Below are 15,251 nucleotides of genomic sequence, written 5' to 3' on the forward strand. Positions count from 1 at the left end.
CTGTCTCTCTGGTAGCTGGGAGCCAGCGTATCGATGGCCCAGATGAAGGAGCACTATAACTCTCTACATCTCATCTTTGTACCCCTGCCTTCCTCTCAAGCGCCCTCGGGTCCCAAGGAGGTGAGTGGAGTTACGCCCTTAGTGGTGCCATTTGAGTCATTGGGTGGGCTCCGCTTCTGCACCGGTGCACAGCCCTTCAAGGACTCCACCTTCTGCGTCCAATCTTGATCAGCTGTCTTCGTCATTGACGTCAATGGCGCTGATCGAAGTCACCCCTCCTCTTATCGACGTCTCACTTTCTCAGTGTCTGGTGCAGAGTTGATAGATCAAACTGAGGCGAATTTGGCATTTTCTCTTCCTTATCATGGTGAGACCTCTGGGAGCCACGTTGTGGAGGGGGATACAATGGATTCTGGGCCATTTCACAACATTTCTGAGATTATTCCACCTCCAGTGAAGGAGAGTTGGCTATCTGAACTTTAAGAGGCTAGTGGGCTGGAGTCTACCCCAGCGTCTGGGCTACTTTCCCCTCCTAGTCTCGCTACTGAGGCAAGTTCCTCCTATGCTGATATGTTGAGGAGAGTGGCTGCTATTCTGGAGTAGATTTACAAACCACAAGGGCGACCCTAGAACAATAACCAGGGGTAACAATAGCTATTTTCCAAACAATGATTCTTGAGCGAAGTTAACAAACTAAACAATTGAAAAAACAATTAAATACGAAAAAAACTGTGTATAAGAAAGGGACGCCTCTTTATATTAACATAATTTCACAAATAACCATGTACATAAGTGATTATATAAATCAATTTAATGAAAAATAAATAGAATACAAAGGGCGCTCAGACAGTTACACTTGCACTATACAATAATATGTTCATATAAGGTGGCGCCCCTTTCTTATACACAGTTTTTTCATATTTAATTGTTTTTTCAATTGTTTAGTTTGTTAACTTTGCTCAAGAACCATTATTTGGAAAATAGCTATTCTGGAGTTGTCACTGCCTAGGGTGGAGAAATCCACCGACCATCTGATTGATGTCGTAGGTCAAGGTCAGAGGGGGGTAAGAACCTGTTCTTCCATACAGTGAGGCCCTGTTCGACATGTTGTTGGAAACTTAGGCCAAACCTGATACAGGGGTCTTGGTGGACTGTGCTATATCTCTCAGGCACCTGCCTTCTCCTGGAGACCCAGTTAGTCTTCTCCGGCATCCTACCACTCGTAGTCTGGTAGTTCAGACTGCTACAGCTTCACAGGATATGGATTCTTCGCCTAAGACTCCATTGAATAGGGTGTCTAGGATTCAAGATGCATGTGGCAAGCACTTGTTCGAGGCATGTGGGCTGCTGAATTCATATCTATAGCATAGATCGCCGCCTAGTGTTGGGTTCGGATGATTGCACATTGTTGTCCTGGAAGAGTTTTCGAAGTATCACGAGATAGGTGGCTCCTCCCCTGGACTACAGTGCGCATGTGCATCGACTCCATCCTCAGATTGTTTTTTTCCGCCATTGGGTTCGGATGTAATTTCGTTATCTCCAGTTCGGAATCAACAAACTTTTCGAGGCCCGAAGGCCTTTTTCATACCGTCTGTATTGTTTGCGTTCGGTGCCCGGTTCTATTCCGACTCAGTTCCCGAGTTGGATATCCGGTGAGTCGCGTGACTCTTCGGTGATCGAGGCCCAGTCGACGCAGCAAGACCCTCGACAACATGGAATGCAGCCCGTTCAAGCATTGTCCCGTGTGTGGATCCAAGTATCCCCACATCGACGTCCACCCGGTGTGCAACAAGTGCCTGTCGCCGGACCACGATGAAGCCAACTGTATGGCTTGTTGCAGGTTTCGTTCAAAGAAGACGATTCGGCTTCGGCGCGCATGGAGGCCCGGTAGTCGGCCCCGGCACCGGTGGACATCTTCGACAGCGAAGAAGCAGACGAACACGGAGTTCAGATGCAGATTTCACCTCCGACGGAGGAAATCGACTACGACTATGACGCGGATGTCGAAGGCCTAGACGTAGAAGAAGTCGTCGACGAGGTAGGAGACGACAATGAGGCCTATGGGGCCATGGAAGATAGCTCAGAGGAAGAGCTATGCCCCGTTCGAACAATTACAAAGGCTCAGGTCGAGGGATCGCCACGCGGCCTTACCCAAGACCTTCTACCAGGATCCACGGCCCCGCCTTCAGGCCCGGCTACGGACACTTCGGCGGAGCCGCCATTGTCGAAAACGAAACCGAAAGTGAAACCTTCGGTGTCGACAAAACCGAAAGTGGTTGAAACGCCATCGAAACCGAAGACGTCGGCACCCTCGTCTTCCGAGGTGTCGGGGCAACCCGTCGACCCGGTGAAGTCGGGCAAAGGCGTCGAACCGAAGTTGGTCAAGGGTGTCGAGCCAAAGTCCAAGAAGGGCGTCGAGCCGGAGTCAAGCAAGGGCGTCGAGCCGAAGTCCAAGAAGGGCGTCGAGCCGAAGTCCAAGAAGGGCGTCGAGCCGAAGTCCAGCAAGGGCATCCAGCCGAAGACTGGGGACCCGAAACAGGTTACCCAGGCCGCCGATCCGAAACAGGCGGCGTCCACGTCGGCTGCCACGGAAGGGGGGCGTAGCGCCCCTAAGAAGGATGCTCCTACGCCTCGATTGGAAAAGACCAAGTCATCGACGCTCGAGTCTTCACATGCTAGTGGACCGAGGTCGTCTGTCGGGTCGACGAAACCGTCCGCTTCCTTTACGAAGCAGGTCTCGGATTCCCTAAAACGTATCTGGGACAAGGCTTCAACGTGAGAACCACAGACGCCTTCCGCCCCGAAGCAATCGGTCCCATCGTCTAAGTCTTCGATGCCGATCCTCTTCACGGTGCCGCCGAAGGTGGCACCAAAGGCCTTCGCACCACGGTCGGTGCCCGAAGCGCACTTGCAGGGTTCTGCGGGGTCGAAGCCTACTCACCCGGCTGGGGGCTTGAAGCATCGACCATCATTGGTTGAGGAGCAGTCGGAGCGTTTCATCAATGCCGACACCGGGAAGCTTACGCTTTACAAGAGGAAGATTACGGCGACACAGCCTTTGGAGTCACACACGATTCCTCTGAAGCGCAAAAAGCCTGCTTTGGATTCACCAGTCGAGCCGCTGGTTCCTCGGACTCCAAGAATTGCCACACCCTCACCAACTTATTCGGATGTGGAGGATGCTGGGGATGACGACGAGGAGTACAACTTTCCTGCCAACACAGATCCTGATGAACAACAGGACTCATGGACAGGGGCAGGTGACCAGGGGGATCAGCAACCCGCCCATGACCCTCAGGTCTACAACGTCAAGACCTCTCCCACTGAGGATTCTGCAGCATTTAATGCCTTAATTGAGAGGGCAGCAAAAAACCACGACGTTGAGCTGCAATCAATCAATCAATCAGAACATTTGTATAGCGCACTACTCACCCGGAGGGTCTCAAGGCGCTGGGGGGGGGGGGACCGCTACTGCTCGAACAGCCAGGTCTTGAGCTGCTTCCTGAAGGCGAGGGGGTCCTGGGTCAGGCGGAGGTGGGTCGGAAGGGAGTTCCATGTCTTGGCGGCCAGGTAGGAGAAGGCACTTCCTCCTGTGGTGGCTCTTCGGATGCGGGGGACGGCGGCGAGGGCGTGGATCGTCGATCGAAGCTGGCGCGTGGGAGCGTAGAAGTTGAGGCGGCTGTTGAGGTATCCTGGTCCTTGGTTGTGTAGGGCTTTGTGTGCGTGGGTGAGGAGCCGGAAGGTGATTCTCTTGTTGACCGGGAGCCAGTGCAGGTCTCTCAGGTGTCCGGAGATGTGGCTGCGGCGGGGGATGTCCAGGATGAGTCGTGCTGAGGTGTTCTGGATCCGCTGAAGTCTCTTCTGGAGTTTGGCGGTGGTACCGGCGTAGAGGGAGTTGCCGTAGTCCAGACGGCTGGTGACGAGGGCCTGGGTGACCGTCTTCCTGGTCTCGGTGGGGATCCATCGGAAGATCTTGCGTAGCATTCGCAGGATGTTGAAGCACGACGAGGAGATGGCGTTGACTTGTCTGGTCATGGAGAGGGAGGGTTCCAGGATGAAGCCCAGGTTGCGTGCGTGGTCAGTTGGTTTGGGTGCGCTGCCCAGGGCGGGGGGCCACCAGGAGTCATCCCAGGCGGAGGGTGAGGATCCCAGGATGAGGACTTCCGTCTTGTCTGAGTTCAGTTTCAGGCGGCTGTTCGACATCCATTTGGCTACGTCTGTCATCCCTTCGTGCAGGTTGGCTCTGTCATCTGTAGCTGCGATCAGGGCGGTCTCGGTGCTGTGGTTGGCCCGGAAGCCAGACTGCGAGAGGTCGAGGGAGCCGTTCGTCTCGAGGAAGGCGGCCAGTTGCTTGTTGACGGTCTTCTCGATGACTTTGGCCGGAAACGGGAGCAGCGAGATGGGGCGGTAGTTCTTGAGGTCGGTAGGGTCTGCTGATGGTTTCTTGAGTAGAGCGCTGAGTTTGGCGTGCTTCCAGCTCTCCGGGAAGGTGGTGATGTCGAAGGAGGTGTTGATGATGTCCCGCAGGTGGGGTGCGATGACAGCGTCGGCCTTGTTGAAGACGTGGTGAGGGCATGGGTCGGTCGGAGATCCGGAGTGGATGGAGTTCATCGTGCGGATGTGTCTTCGGTGCTGATCGGGGTCCAGGCGCGGAGGGTGGTGGTGGGGGGCGGTGGTTCGGTCGTGGCGTGCGTTGGTTGAGTGCTGAAGCTGTTGTGTATGTCCGCGATCTTGTTGTGGAAGTAGGAGGCGAGGGAGTTGCAGAGGTCTTGCGAAGGGGTGATGTCGTTCTGACATGCTGACCCTGTTGAGGTGGACTTCCTCTTTGACACTTTTTCAACAGCTGAAAAGACTGTAAAGACTCTCCCAATGTTGAAGGGGGTCCTGAAACATGCTGCAGACATTTTTAAGGAACCCACGCGGTCCAGGGTGGTCAACCCTAGAATTGAGAAAAAATACAGACCGGCACCTGGCGATCCTACTTACATCAAGGGCCAGTTGCCATTGGACTCTCTGGTCGTTTCTAATGCCCGCAAAAGGGCGAATTCGCAGACCACTGGTGAAGCTCCTCCCCCGGACAAAGAATCTAAAGTGCTGGAGGCATCCGGAAAGAGAGTAGCAGCTCAGGCGGCCAATATCTGGCGTATCTCTAACACGCAGGCACTCTTGGCTAGATACGACAGGGCACACTACGACACACTAGAGACCCTGTTGCAACATCTACCAGACCAATATAAAGAGGCAGCGGAGATGCTTATCCAGGAAGGGAAGCTCATCTCCAACGCTTCCATTAAGTGTTGCAGACACTGCAGCCAGGGCAATTAATACAAGTGTGATGTTGAGACGTCAGGCATGGCTCAGAATCTCCAGGTTTAAGCCGGAGATACAAACTACCATCCTCAACCAGCCGGTAAACCCTGACCGATTATTTGGTCCTGAGGTGGATACCACCATGGAAAAAATAAAGAAGGATACCGAGACTGCGAAGTCCATGGGAGCTTTACAGTCCCAACAGTTTCGAGGGAGCACTTTTCGTCGCTCAGGCAATAGGGGTGTTACCAGAGGCCAGATGTCCCAGCAAACACAATTCAATAAAGGTGGGGCGCAATCCTCTTACACCAAGCAGAGTAGAGGAGGTTACCGGGGCAACAGCACCAAGGGCAGAGGCAGGGGCAACAACAACTCCCGTTCCTCCGCCTCCAACAAACAGTGACGCCCTGTCACTGCCCCCGACCATTCCACACCTGTCGGGGGGAGACTCCAGCAGTTCCTGACAGTCTGGAAATCCATCACCACAGACAGGTGGGTCAGGAAACTTATCCAGTTCGGTTATTGTTTGGAGCTCACATCCACTCCACCCAACATACCACCAAAACACCGTCCTATGTCCACAGAGCATTTGCACTTATTGCAGCAGGAGGTTCTTGTCATGCTGCAAAAAGGCGCAATAGAGCTCGTGCCATTGGAGGAAGAAGGCACAGGAGTGTACTCCCTGTACTTCTTGATCCAAAAGAAGGACGGGTCCCTCAGACCTATTCTGGACCTCAGGCCCCTAAACCAGTATATTCTCTCCGAACACTTCCACATGCTAACGCTGCAGCAAGTTCTTCCGCTGCTCAATCAGGGAGACTTCCTCGCAACCTTGGACCTCAAGGATGCTTACTTCCACATTCCACTCCATCCATCACACAGGAAATACCTCAGATTCACCATTCAAAATCAGCATTACCAATTCAAGGTCCTTCCTTTCGGAGTGACCACAGCCCCCAGAGTGTTCACAAAATGTCTGGCGACAGTGGCTGCGCACCTCAGGAGACAGAACGTACATGTCTACCCTTATCTGGACAACTGGCTGGTTCAGGCAAAGTCAGCCCAGCAGTGTGCCGCCGACATGTCCCACACCATTCACCTTCTTCACGGTCTGGGCTTCTCACTGATCTATCGGAAGTCGCACCTTCACCCGGCCCATGTGCGGCAGTATCTGGGCGCGACGATAGATACTCTGGCGGCCACGGCTCAGCCAAATTCAGTGAGAATCGACAACATTCAGTCGCTAATCCAAAAGTTCAGACCGCAACACTCAATTCCAGCAAGAGTGTTCATGCAGTTGATAGGCATGATGGCCTCCTGCATCTTCATAGTCCCGCACGCGAGGTTACATATGGTCCACTCCAAGAATGCTTGGCGCATCAGTGGACTCAGGCTCAGGGACAGTTGAACGACCTAGTGTTGGTGACCGGTCGGGCATACAACTCTCTGCATTGGTGCAATCCACGCAATCTTTGCAAGGGCTGACCGTTCCAGGAGCCTGTTCCACAGATCATCCTGACGACGGACGCATCTCTCCAGGGATGGGGAGCTCATGTACTCCACTACACGGTGCAGGGACTATGGACGACGCAGCAAAAGAAGATGCACATCAACTACCTAGAAGTGATAGAACTGATGGCAATCTTCATGGCGCTCAAGGCATTCAAAGTACATCTGTGCAACAAGGTCGTGTTGATCCGGACGGACAACATGACGGCCATGTACTACATCCAAAAGCAGGGAGGTACACACTCTCCACAGTTGTCTCATCTGGCTCAGAGCATGTGGAAGTGGGCCATTCAGAGGAACATCTTCCTCATGGCGGAACACCTCCCGGGCGAGGACAATCAGATGGCGGACCTGCTCAGCAGGTACAGCCACCAAATGCACGAGTGGGAGATACATCCATCAGTACTCCGCCCGTACTTCCATCAGTGGGGTCATCCAGAGATAGACCTGTTCGCCACAAGGGAAAACGCAAAATGCCAAAGCTTTGCCGCCAGGTTCCCTCACCCACAGTCGCAGGGCAATGCGATATGGATGAACTGGTCAGGCAGATTTGCGTACGCTTTTCCCCCAGCACCTCTCATACCGCTGGTGGCAAGAAAGCTAAAGCAACACTCGATGACACTCATCCTGGTTGCTCCAACGTGGGCACGCCAGCCATGGTACACCACGTTTCTGGAACTCTCCGTGGTACGGCATCAACGGCTGCACCTCACACCCAGGCTTTTGACGCAGAACCATGGCGACATTCAGCATCCAGATCCGCAACAGCTCAATCTGGCGATCTGGCTCCTGAGGTCTTAGAGTTTGGCTACCTTGACTTGCCTCCAGAATGCATGGATATCATTCGGGAGGCAAGAAAGCCCACCACTAGAGCCTGCTATGCAGCGAAATGGAAGCGGTTTGTCATTTACTGTACTGAACACCACATCAACCCGCTATATGCATCCATTCCCAACATCATATGTTATTTGTTACATCTTTACAAATGCAATCTAGCATATGCTTCCATTCGGATACACTTATCCGCCATAGCGGCTTATCTCCAGAACAGGCAGCATCTCTCCGTTTTCAGAGTGCCTGCCATTAAAGCCTTCCTGGAAGGACTTAAGCGGGTCATCCCTCCAAGGACCCCGCCGGCTCCTGTATGGAACCTCAATGTGGTCCTCACCAGGTTGATGGGCCCAGCTTTTGAGCCTCTACATTCCTGTGAGATTCAGTTCTTGACATGGAAAGTGGCTTTTCTCATTGCCATTACGTCTCTACGACGTGTTAGTGAGCTGCAGGTGCTCACTGTACAAGAGCCATTCATTCAAATTCACTCTAACAGGGTGGTGCTGCGCACTAACCCCAAATTTCTTCCTAAAGTGGTTTCGCAGTTCCATGTCAATCAGACCATTGAACTGCCCGCGTTCTTTCCAAACCCAGAGACAGTAGCCGAAAGAATACTCCACACTCTTGATGTCAAACGAGCTTTGATGTACTACATCGATAGGACCAAAGAATTTAGGAAGACACAACAACTCTTTGTTGCCTTTTCAGCCCAGCACAAAGGCAACCCCATTTCCAAAGCTAGGTATAGCCAGGTGGATCGTTAAGTGTATTCAGATTTGCTATCACAAAGCTAAGCGCACTTTAACGGTCCCTCCCAGAGCCCACTCCACCCGCAAGTTGGGGGCCTCTATGGCTTTCCTTGGTAATATCCCTTTGGAAGATATTTGTAGAGCAGCCACATGGTCTACACCACATACATTTGCTAAACATTACTGTGTAGATGTGCACTCCAAGCAGCAGGCAGCTGTAGGGCAGGCTGTTCTTAAAACACTTTTTCAGACTTCTGCAGCTGGCACAGGCGGCCGCCGTTAATGGAGGGACTGCTATGTATTCTATGCTATAGATATGAATTCAGCAGCCCACATGCCTCGAACTGAATATGCTACTTACTAGTATGCATCTGTTCTTGGCATGTAGGGCTGCTGACATTCATATCGCCCGCCCTCCTCCCCGGCGCCTGTAGCGGCTGCAGACTTTTTTACACTTACTCTTAGCATGGCCATCGCTTACACTGTTACACTCCATCTTTGCCACAATGGCTAAAAACAATCTGAGGATGGAGTCGATGCCCATGTGCACTGTAGTCCAGGGGAGGAGCCACCTATCTCGTGATACTTCGAAAACTCTTCCAGGACAACCATGTGCAATCATCCGGACCCAACACTAGGCGGCGATCTATGCTATAGATATGAATGTCAGCAACCCTACATGCCAAGAACAGATGCATACTGGTAAGTAGCATATTCATTTTCCCCACACTTTGTGGGATTGTTTGCAGACTATGGTGCCATCACTTCTGGATAACCTTTGTTCTAATATTAGGCAGCTGATTAGAGATGGCCATCAGGAAGCTAAGCAAATAATTAGATGTGGCATGGATACTACTGATTCAGTAGGTCGGGCCATGGCATCTTTGGTGGTGCTATGACATGGTTAAGAACTTCTGGTTTTTCTGAGACGGTCCAGGTGACTTTGGTCGATATGCACTTTGACTGCGCCCATCTTTTTGGGGCTCAGGCTGTCTCAGCATTAAGGTGCTTTTGAGATAGGCGAAGTGATACAGTGTCTTAATCACTCTGTTTATGTGTTCTTTATCTGTCCCTATTCTTGGGTTGTGTAGGTGATACAGGATTTTAATTTTTTCGACCTAGCCTTGTTAGGGCATTGGCATGTCTGCGTTTTGGGTTCATCAGATTGGTGTCCTACGAGTAGCAGATGTTATTGTTTCAATACTGAACTTTAACAGCTTATGTGGTAAAGGATGCCTGAGGTATGTTTTTACTTTTTCTTTTACCTCTGAAAATGGGCTTCAGGCTCAAGAGGTCATTTTCAGGGGTGTCTTCCAGTTATGGAGTTTACCTTTTAAAAAGCTTCTAAGCAGTTTGATTTGCTGGTGTGTATTGCTGTTGACTTGCAGCAATTCATGTAGAACATGTACTCATGCCAACTATGAGACCTTGTATGCAGAGTGTGTACTTGTATTTTGCATATACTCTTAATTTCCACTTCAGGACAATTTTGGTCTCTGGTTTGTCCAATGTAGACCTTTTTATCACTTTAGCAGAGCGCACTTTTCATTGAATTCAAGTGGTGCATGGATAGCTTTTGCTTTGGACAATTTTTTGGGTTGTACTTCCCTGTGAGGGGTCAGGCCAGCTTTATTATGTAATGTGTTACAAACCTGCGCATAGCAATGTGTTCCAATGAAGTGTACTCCCTTTTTACTGGAGACATTACATTTGGCAATTCGAGGTGTCTGATTGTATTCTTTTGAATACTTTAAAGTCTTGGTTTCCTCTGTTTTTGGAGGTGTTATTTATTCTTATGTTCAATGTTGGAACATGGTTGTCCAGCGAACTCTGCTTCTGAGGTTATATGAGATGCAGTGGCTGAACATGTACCCTAGGACTGTTGACAGCCATGTCTTACATGGTTGAGAAAATGTGTTTTTTCAGAAGAGAAGAACATCCTGGATATAACCATATTTATTTGGTTTGGTACTATTGATAGCCATACAGTTCTTGTCAGGAGATTAGATGTTCTCTGTCTTTTTGGTGACATTTCTCTTTCTCTATTACGAATTTGTTATTGTACTTTACAGCTCTTTAAGGGATCATTGAATGACGTATAATCTGGTGCTTCGTGTGTTCTTCTAAAACTGAATATGTATATTCGAGTCCTTGTCTGCTTTGCAGTCAGATGTGATTTTGGTTCATATGCCCTGTGGAAGGTGCTACAACTGGTTTACCTTTTTTGGGGAATGTTTTCTATTGGTTTGGTTTTTCTTATTCGTCTTGGCCTTTTGGGCCAAGTGTGGAAGTAAGTGATTACTGCTAGCAAAGGCTCATTTTCATGTGGGTTTACTTTAGGTAGTACCAGCGTGTTGGGATACTTTTCATAGACCGCATTATCCTAGTGCTAAGTCACCCAAGCGTTCATTAAGGGTGTGATATCTTTTTTGATGTTATATTGTATGGTTTTTTGGGACTGTTTTTTTCAATTCTGTTTATCCGTGTGTGTATACAGAGTTTACATAAGTGAGTTGTATATGTTTGCATATGTTGAGATATAGTTTAGCTATATGTAGTAAGAAGGATAGGTCATTCTGTTTCAAAGTTTGGATCAATATGTATGTGCAGATTGCGGATATATAGAAGTGAGTGTAATCAATATTTATTGTAGATTCAAATCTGTTTAATTGCTATTTTTCTGTCTCTATGGACACTATGCATTGTGTAATCCTTCGGGTGGTCATTTTGTCTAAAACATAAATAAATCTAATTTTTTTTAGGATAGATGTTCATCCATCTAGACATTTGGTCTGATCTTACCGACCTTACAATGAATGGGTTTATTCATCTGGGTTTTAATGGGAATGAGATTTGGAAGCCCTTCTTTTCTTGAGTTATTAGGACAGATTTCCTTCAGATATTTCTTTACTGATGTAGAGAATGCGGGTTGAATGGCATTTGTGTTGCATTTAGCCCTCCTAGTCTAAGGGTTCACTTACCCTGTGGGGGTTAAATCCTATTGTCGGTCTGTTGACATATGTCTTCAGGCAGGGTATTTTCTTGTTCCCCTAGAGGATATTTGCTTATTTACATTGGCTGTGGTTGGCACCATGGTTTTAGAGAGCCATGCTCTTTTTCATTTAATTCCTGCATATATCTGGTCTGTGGTGAATTTCGACCAGCTGGTTCTCTTTGAGAGCTTTTGTAGGATTAGTTTTCAGGACCTCCTATGGGTGGGTACAGCTATGGTATTTAATTCAAAAGTTAAGGAATCTGCAGTTAGATGTCTCTGTTAAATGAACAAGTTATGTAAATTCAGCAATGAATTATCCGGTACAGACACAGTAGCCACAGATTCCTTAAAGTCCTGCCCATCCTCCCCGCTCTGTGAGCGTTCTTTAATGTAAGAGTTATACACTTTCCAATACTGATTTTATATACCTGTGATCACTATTTCACGTATTGGTGTGATTTAACGGATCCTTTGGTCTTCTTAAATTTTGACTTGGTATTCACATACCCTTCATTTCCAGGTGCTTTGTCTCACCCTTTGGTCTTTCCTTATGGGCCTTCTCTGGGTATTATCATACTATTTATTTCCATTTTATAAATATATTTTTAAGAGTACATTTATCTTTTTGGCACACTGTTTCCACAGCAAGATTCTATAATGGCTCTCCGTTTTGGCGCAGAAGGATTCACAGAAAAACTAACGTCTGCGCACCGGAGGTGACTTATATGACTCCACTGACGTCACAACCGGAGTCCACGTCATCACAGAGTTGTAAGGCAACATCCCGTGGCACGCAGAGGGACAGCTGAAAAATGTTCAGATCCGTCTGACACCAAGGGAGAATTCAAAAGTTCAGAATCTGCAGCTAGACTGGCTCTTTACCAGATAATACGTTACTGAAGGTAAGTAACTTGTTCTTTTGGTGCATTCATGACCTTTCACTCGAATTTATTAGGAATGTGCTTTTGTGATGACCGGACTGACAGATAAAAGGTCTCTTATTTATAAACGAAAGAGTTATATCCGATGTGAACAATAGCAGTAAAGTGACGTGTCGCCATAGCAAGAAATCACTGCTGAATTATTTTGAAAGTCAAGAGATATAAATGTAACATTTTCACACTCATTTTGGAGATACCTCATCACTGAGATTTTCGAAGATTTGTATTAGCCGTAGAAAACGTAGGTAAGTTGAAAATAGAATGCACATTCAAATGAACTGCAATACCGTGATGTGGGGACTTTGCTTCAAAAGTGCCCATCTTGTTTACCTGCAATATGAACTCCTCACTTAAATAGGTTACGATGGAAGCAGTTGAAAATTGAAATCGGCTTGTAAACAAAGGTTTTCTTTTGATTAAAAAAATATATAGTCACCGTTTTTTCGTCATCTCTTTGGTCGCACCATTATGAATTTTGAGAGTCTCCACTTCATGTCTATAATTTTTTAATGTCCATTACATTTTGGTTGAGCTGTTAAAAGGACAGTCCTCTAGTGCCTTCTGCACTCAAATGTTGCCGTTATTCAATAGCTCATAGAGGACCAAAGCTAACAAACATAGAAGCTCTTAGGAGCTCACTAGGATTGCTCTAGGCCTGGGCGGAGTAAAAAGTCCTCCGCACTGTGGAGTTCCGCAAGCAGCAGAGTGTGTTGGGTTGTGCCGTTCTGGCTGATTTTCAGAGCTGGGTGTTTGTCCCGCACTGGAAAATCAATGCAAACGACACCATGCACAGCGCAAAAGTGCACTGCTTCTTTCTGGTGTTTGATTAGATTTTCTACTTGAGTGGCAGCTTCTTCAACGCGAACAGATGGTTTTTCAACGCGAGCGGTCGCAACCGCCCGCATTGAGATCTCACTTGGAGCTGGTCTAGTGTTAGATTTTTCTTTCTCGCGCTCACCAATTTAACGTTGGCATTTGCGAGTGGGGAAAAAACTCCTCTTCGCGGACCAGAGTTTTTCAGAACTCTGCGTGCTCCGTGGAGAGTGGAAAACTCCATGAATGGATCCGAGTTAAAAACCCAGGCCTTGTTTGCTCACCACCTAAAATCAACAAGGTCAGCATTGTACTCTGTTTATGTTCTTGGATGGTGGTTGTCAGGGAGCCCTGGTTCTATTGGATATTTCAGTTGCCCTAAACACAGTTGAAGTTGCCATCTTGATGATTCGGCATCTCCACTTCGATAGTGCTTCATACTTAATTGGGTAACAACTTTTGTAATGGGGCATGAGTCAAGTTGTTTTGCTTTCTTTTTTTTTTATCTAGGGATAACCACCTACCTGTAGAGTCATGCCACAAATAAATAATTGATTTTGTTTATTCTCATCCATCCAAAAGCCAGCTTTATCTAATTCTCATTATGCTTTTTGCTTATGCTGACAAATCTAAATTTTATTTAGGCTTGAACAAGAATATAATTTCTCACCCAGTTGCCCATAATTTCTGTCGCTGGCTGCAGACTGCTCAACATCAAATGAGGCAAAGAATGATGAAACCGAAACCTGTGGTAAATTTTGCTGATAGTCTTTGAGAACTCAAGACCATTGGCTCCTATTACGCATTGTGCCACTTACATTACGTCTGTCTCCTCAAACTCTGACCGTGATCAATATGGGTGTGGTTGCTTATTTGCAGCTATCATTTACTTTCCAGATGAGTCATATGATAGACAGTCGATTTGTCTTTTACTTTTTTGGAGGAAATCTGGAATGTCTGTTGGTTCATTGTTGGCTCTGTAAAGGGAAAATAATGCAGTTGTGGACACCAGCATCTGCATAGATTTGTTCACCACTGGTAAAGTAAAGTTAGATGCACAGACCACTACTGTTTCACTCAGAGTTGAGTAGAAACAATACAAGTTTTGAGATATTTTCTAAAAGATTATTCGTTGGAGGTGATTGTTCAAGAGAGAATTAGTGTGTTTCAGTATTTGTGACCAGTATTGTGAGAGCGCTACTACCTTTTATAACCTACCTCTTAAGCAAAGAATGGTTAGGCACAGAAACGGCATTGGCAAAGCCAGTAGGTCTCGCCTGTTAACCTATTGAATTTGGCAAGGAGTTTTACCCATACCTTACTGCAGTGTGGCAGCTGTGCGTCATGGCTATAAATCATGTGAAAAAATGCTATGTCGCAGCTGTCATTTTGAATGAGCGCACCAACACTGATGTGCGCCTAAAAAAATGCGCCAAGCATTTTTTGGTAGGGGGAGTGATTACATATCTGTGGTCAGTGGCTAGCTTGTCTTTTGAATCTGTGCTGTTGGACATGTGCTCATCTTCTGATTCTCCTCTCTGTTAGGAAAGTGTTCCCTTCCACCTTTGCACATCCCCTCTACCGTTGGAGATTAACGATGATGAGGAGCCCACAACTCCAGGAGATCCCACTTCTGCATTTGTTACCCCTCAAATAAGTCCCAGCCAAGATCCAGAGCTAGCGAACAGGGACACAACCCTGCGCAAGCGGAGGCGGAGACGCAAGAAACTCAAAATGGAGAGCATGCGGAGTGAGGAGGCAGAGTGGTCCTCAACTGAGGAGGGGAAGGATGATGACCTCTCTCAAGAGGAAAGACACAGCATGCTGCCTACCCGGTAAGAGGTTGCGTGTGATACTGTCCTCTGTGCAAAGGAAATATATTTCATTAAGTAATACACAAGTCGAGTGTTTCACACTTTTTGCCATTTGTGATTGTATACATTGTAATTAAATAGCGCTTGCAACGACTGATAAGGTGTTGAAACGCTTTTTGGCTAGTAGCGCGCTACACAGAAACCCAGAGTGGATTAGTGGTAGGTTCGCATAAGGAAATAGGAGTTGTTCCTTCGAGTGGTGGACATGCGAGTCTGTTAGTTGAATTGA

General features: G+C 47.8%; 1 protein-coding gene across 4 annotated transcripts in view; it reads left to right on the plus strand.

Moving 5' to 3' along the window:
* LPIN3 (lipin 3) overlaps positions 1 to 15,251 on the plus strand; it is a 343,676-nt gene that overhangs the window by 144,575 nt on the left and 183,850 nt on the right. For all 4 annotated transcript variants that reach the window (XM_078652105.1, XM_078652106.1, XM_078652104.1 and 1 more), the window contains exon 4: positions 14,694 to 14,983. In XM_078652105.1, coding sequence (XP_078508231.1) covers positions 14,694 to 14,983 — 290 coding nt within the window. The remainder of the gene's footprint in view (positions 1 to 14,693; positions 14,984 to 15,251) is intronic.

The sequence above is a fragment of the Lissotriton helveticus genome, chromosome 7 (assembly GCF_964261635.1).
Source record: "Lissotriton helveticus chromosome 7, aLisHel1.1, whole genome shotgun sequence".
Classification (NCBI taxonomy): domain Eukaryota; kingdom Metazoa; phylum Chordata; class Amphibia; order Caudata; family Salamandridae; genus Lissotriton; species Lissotriton helveticus.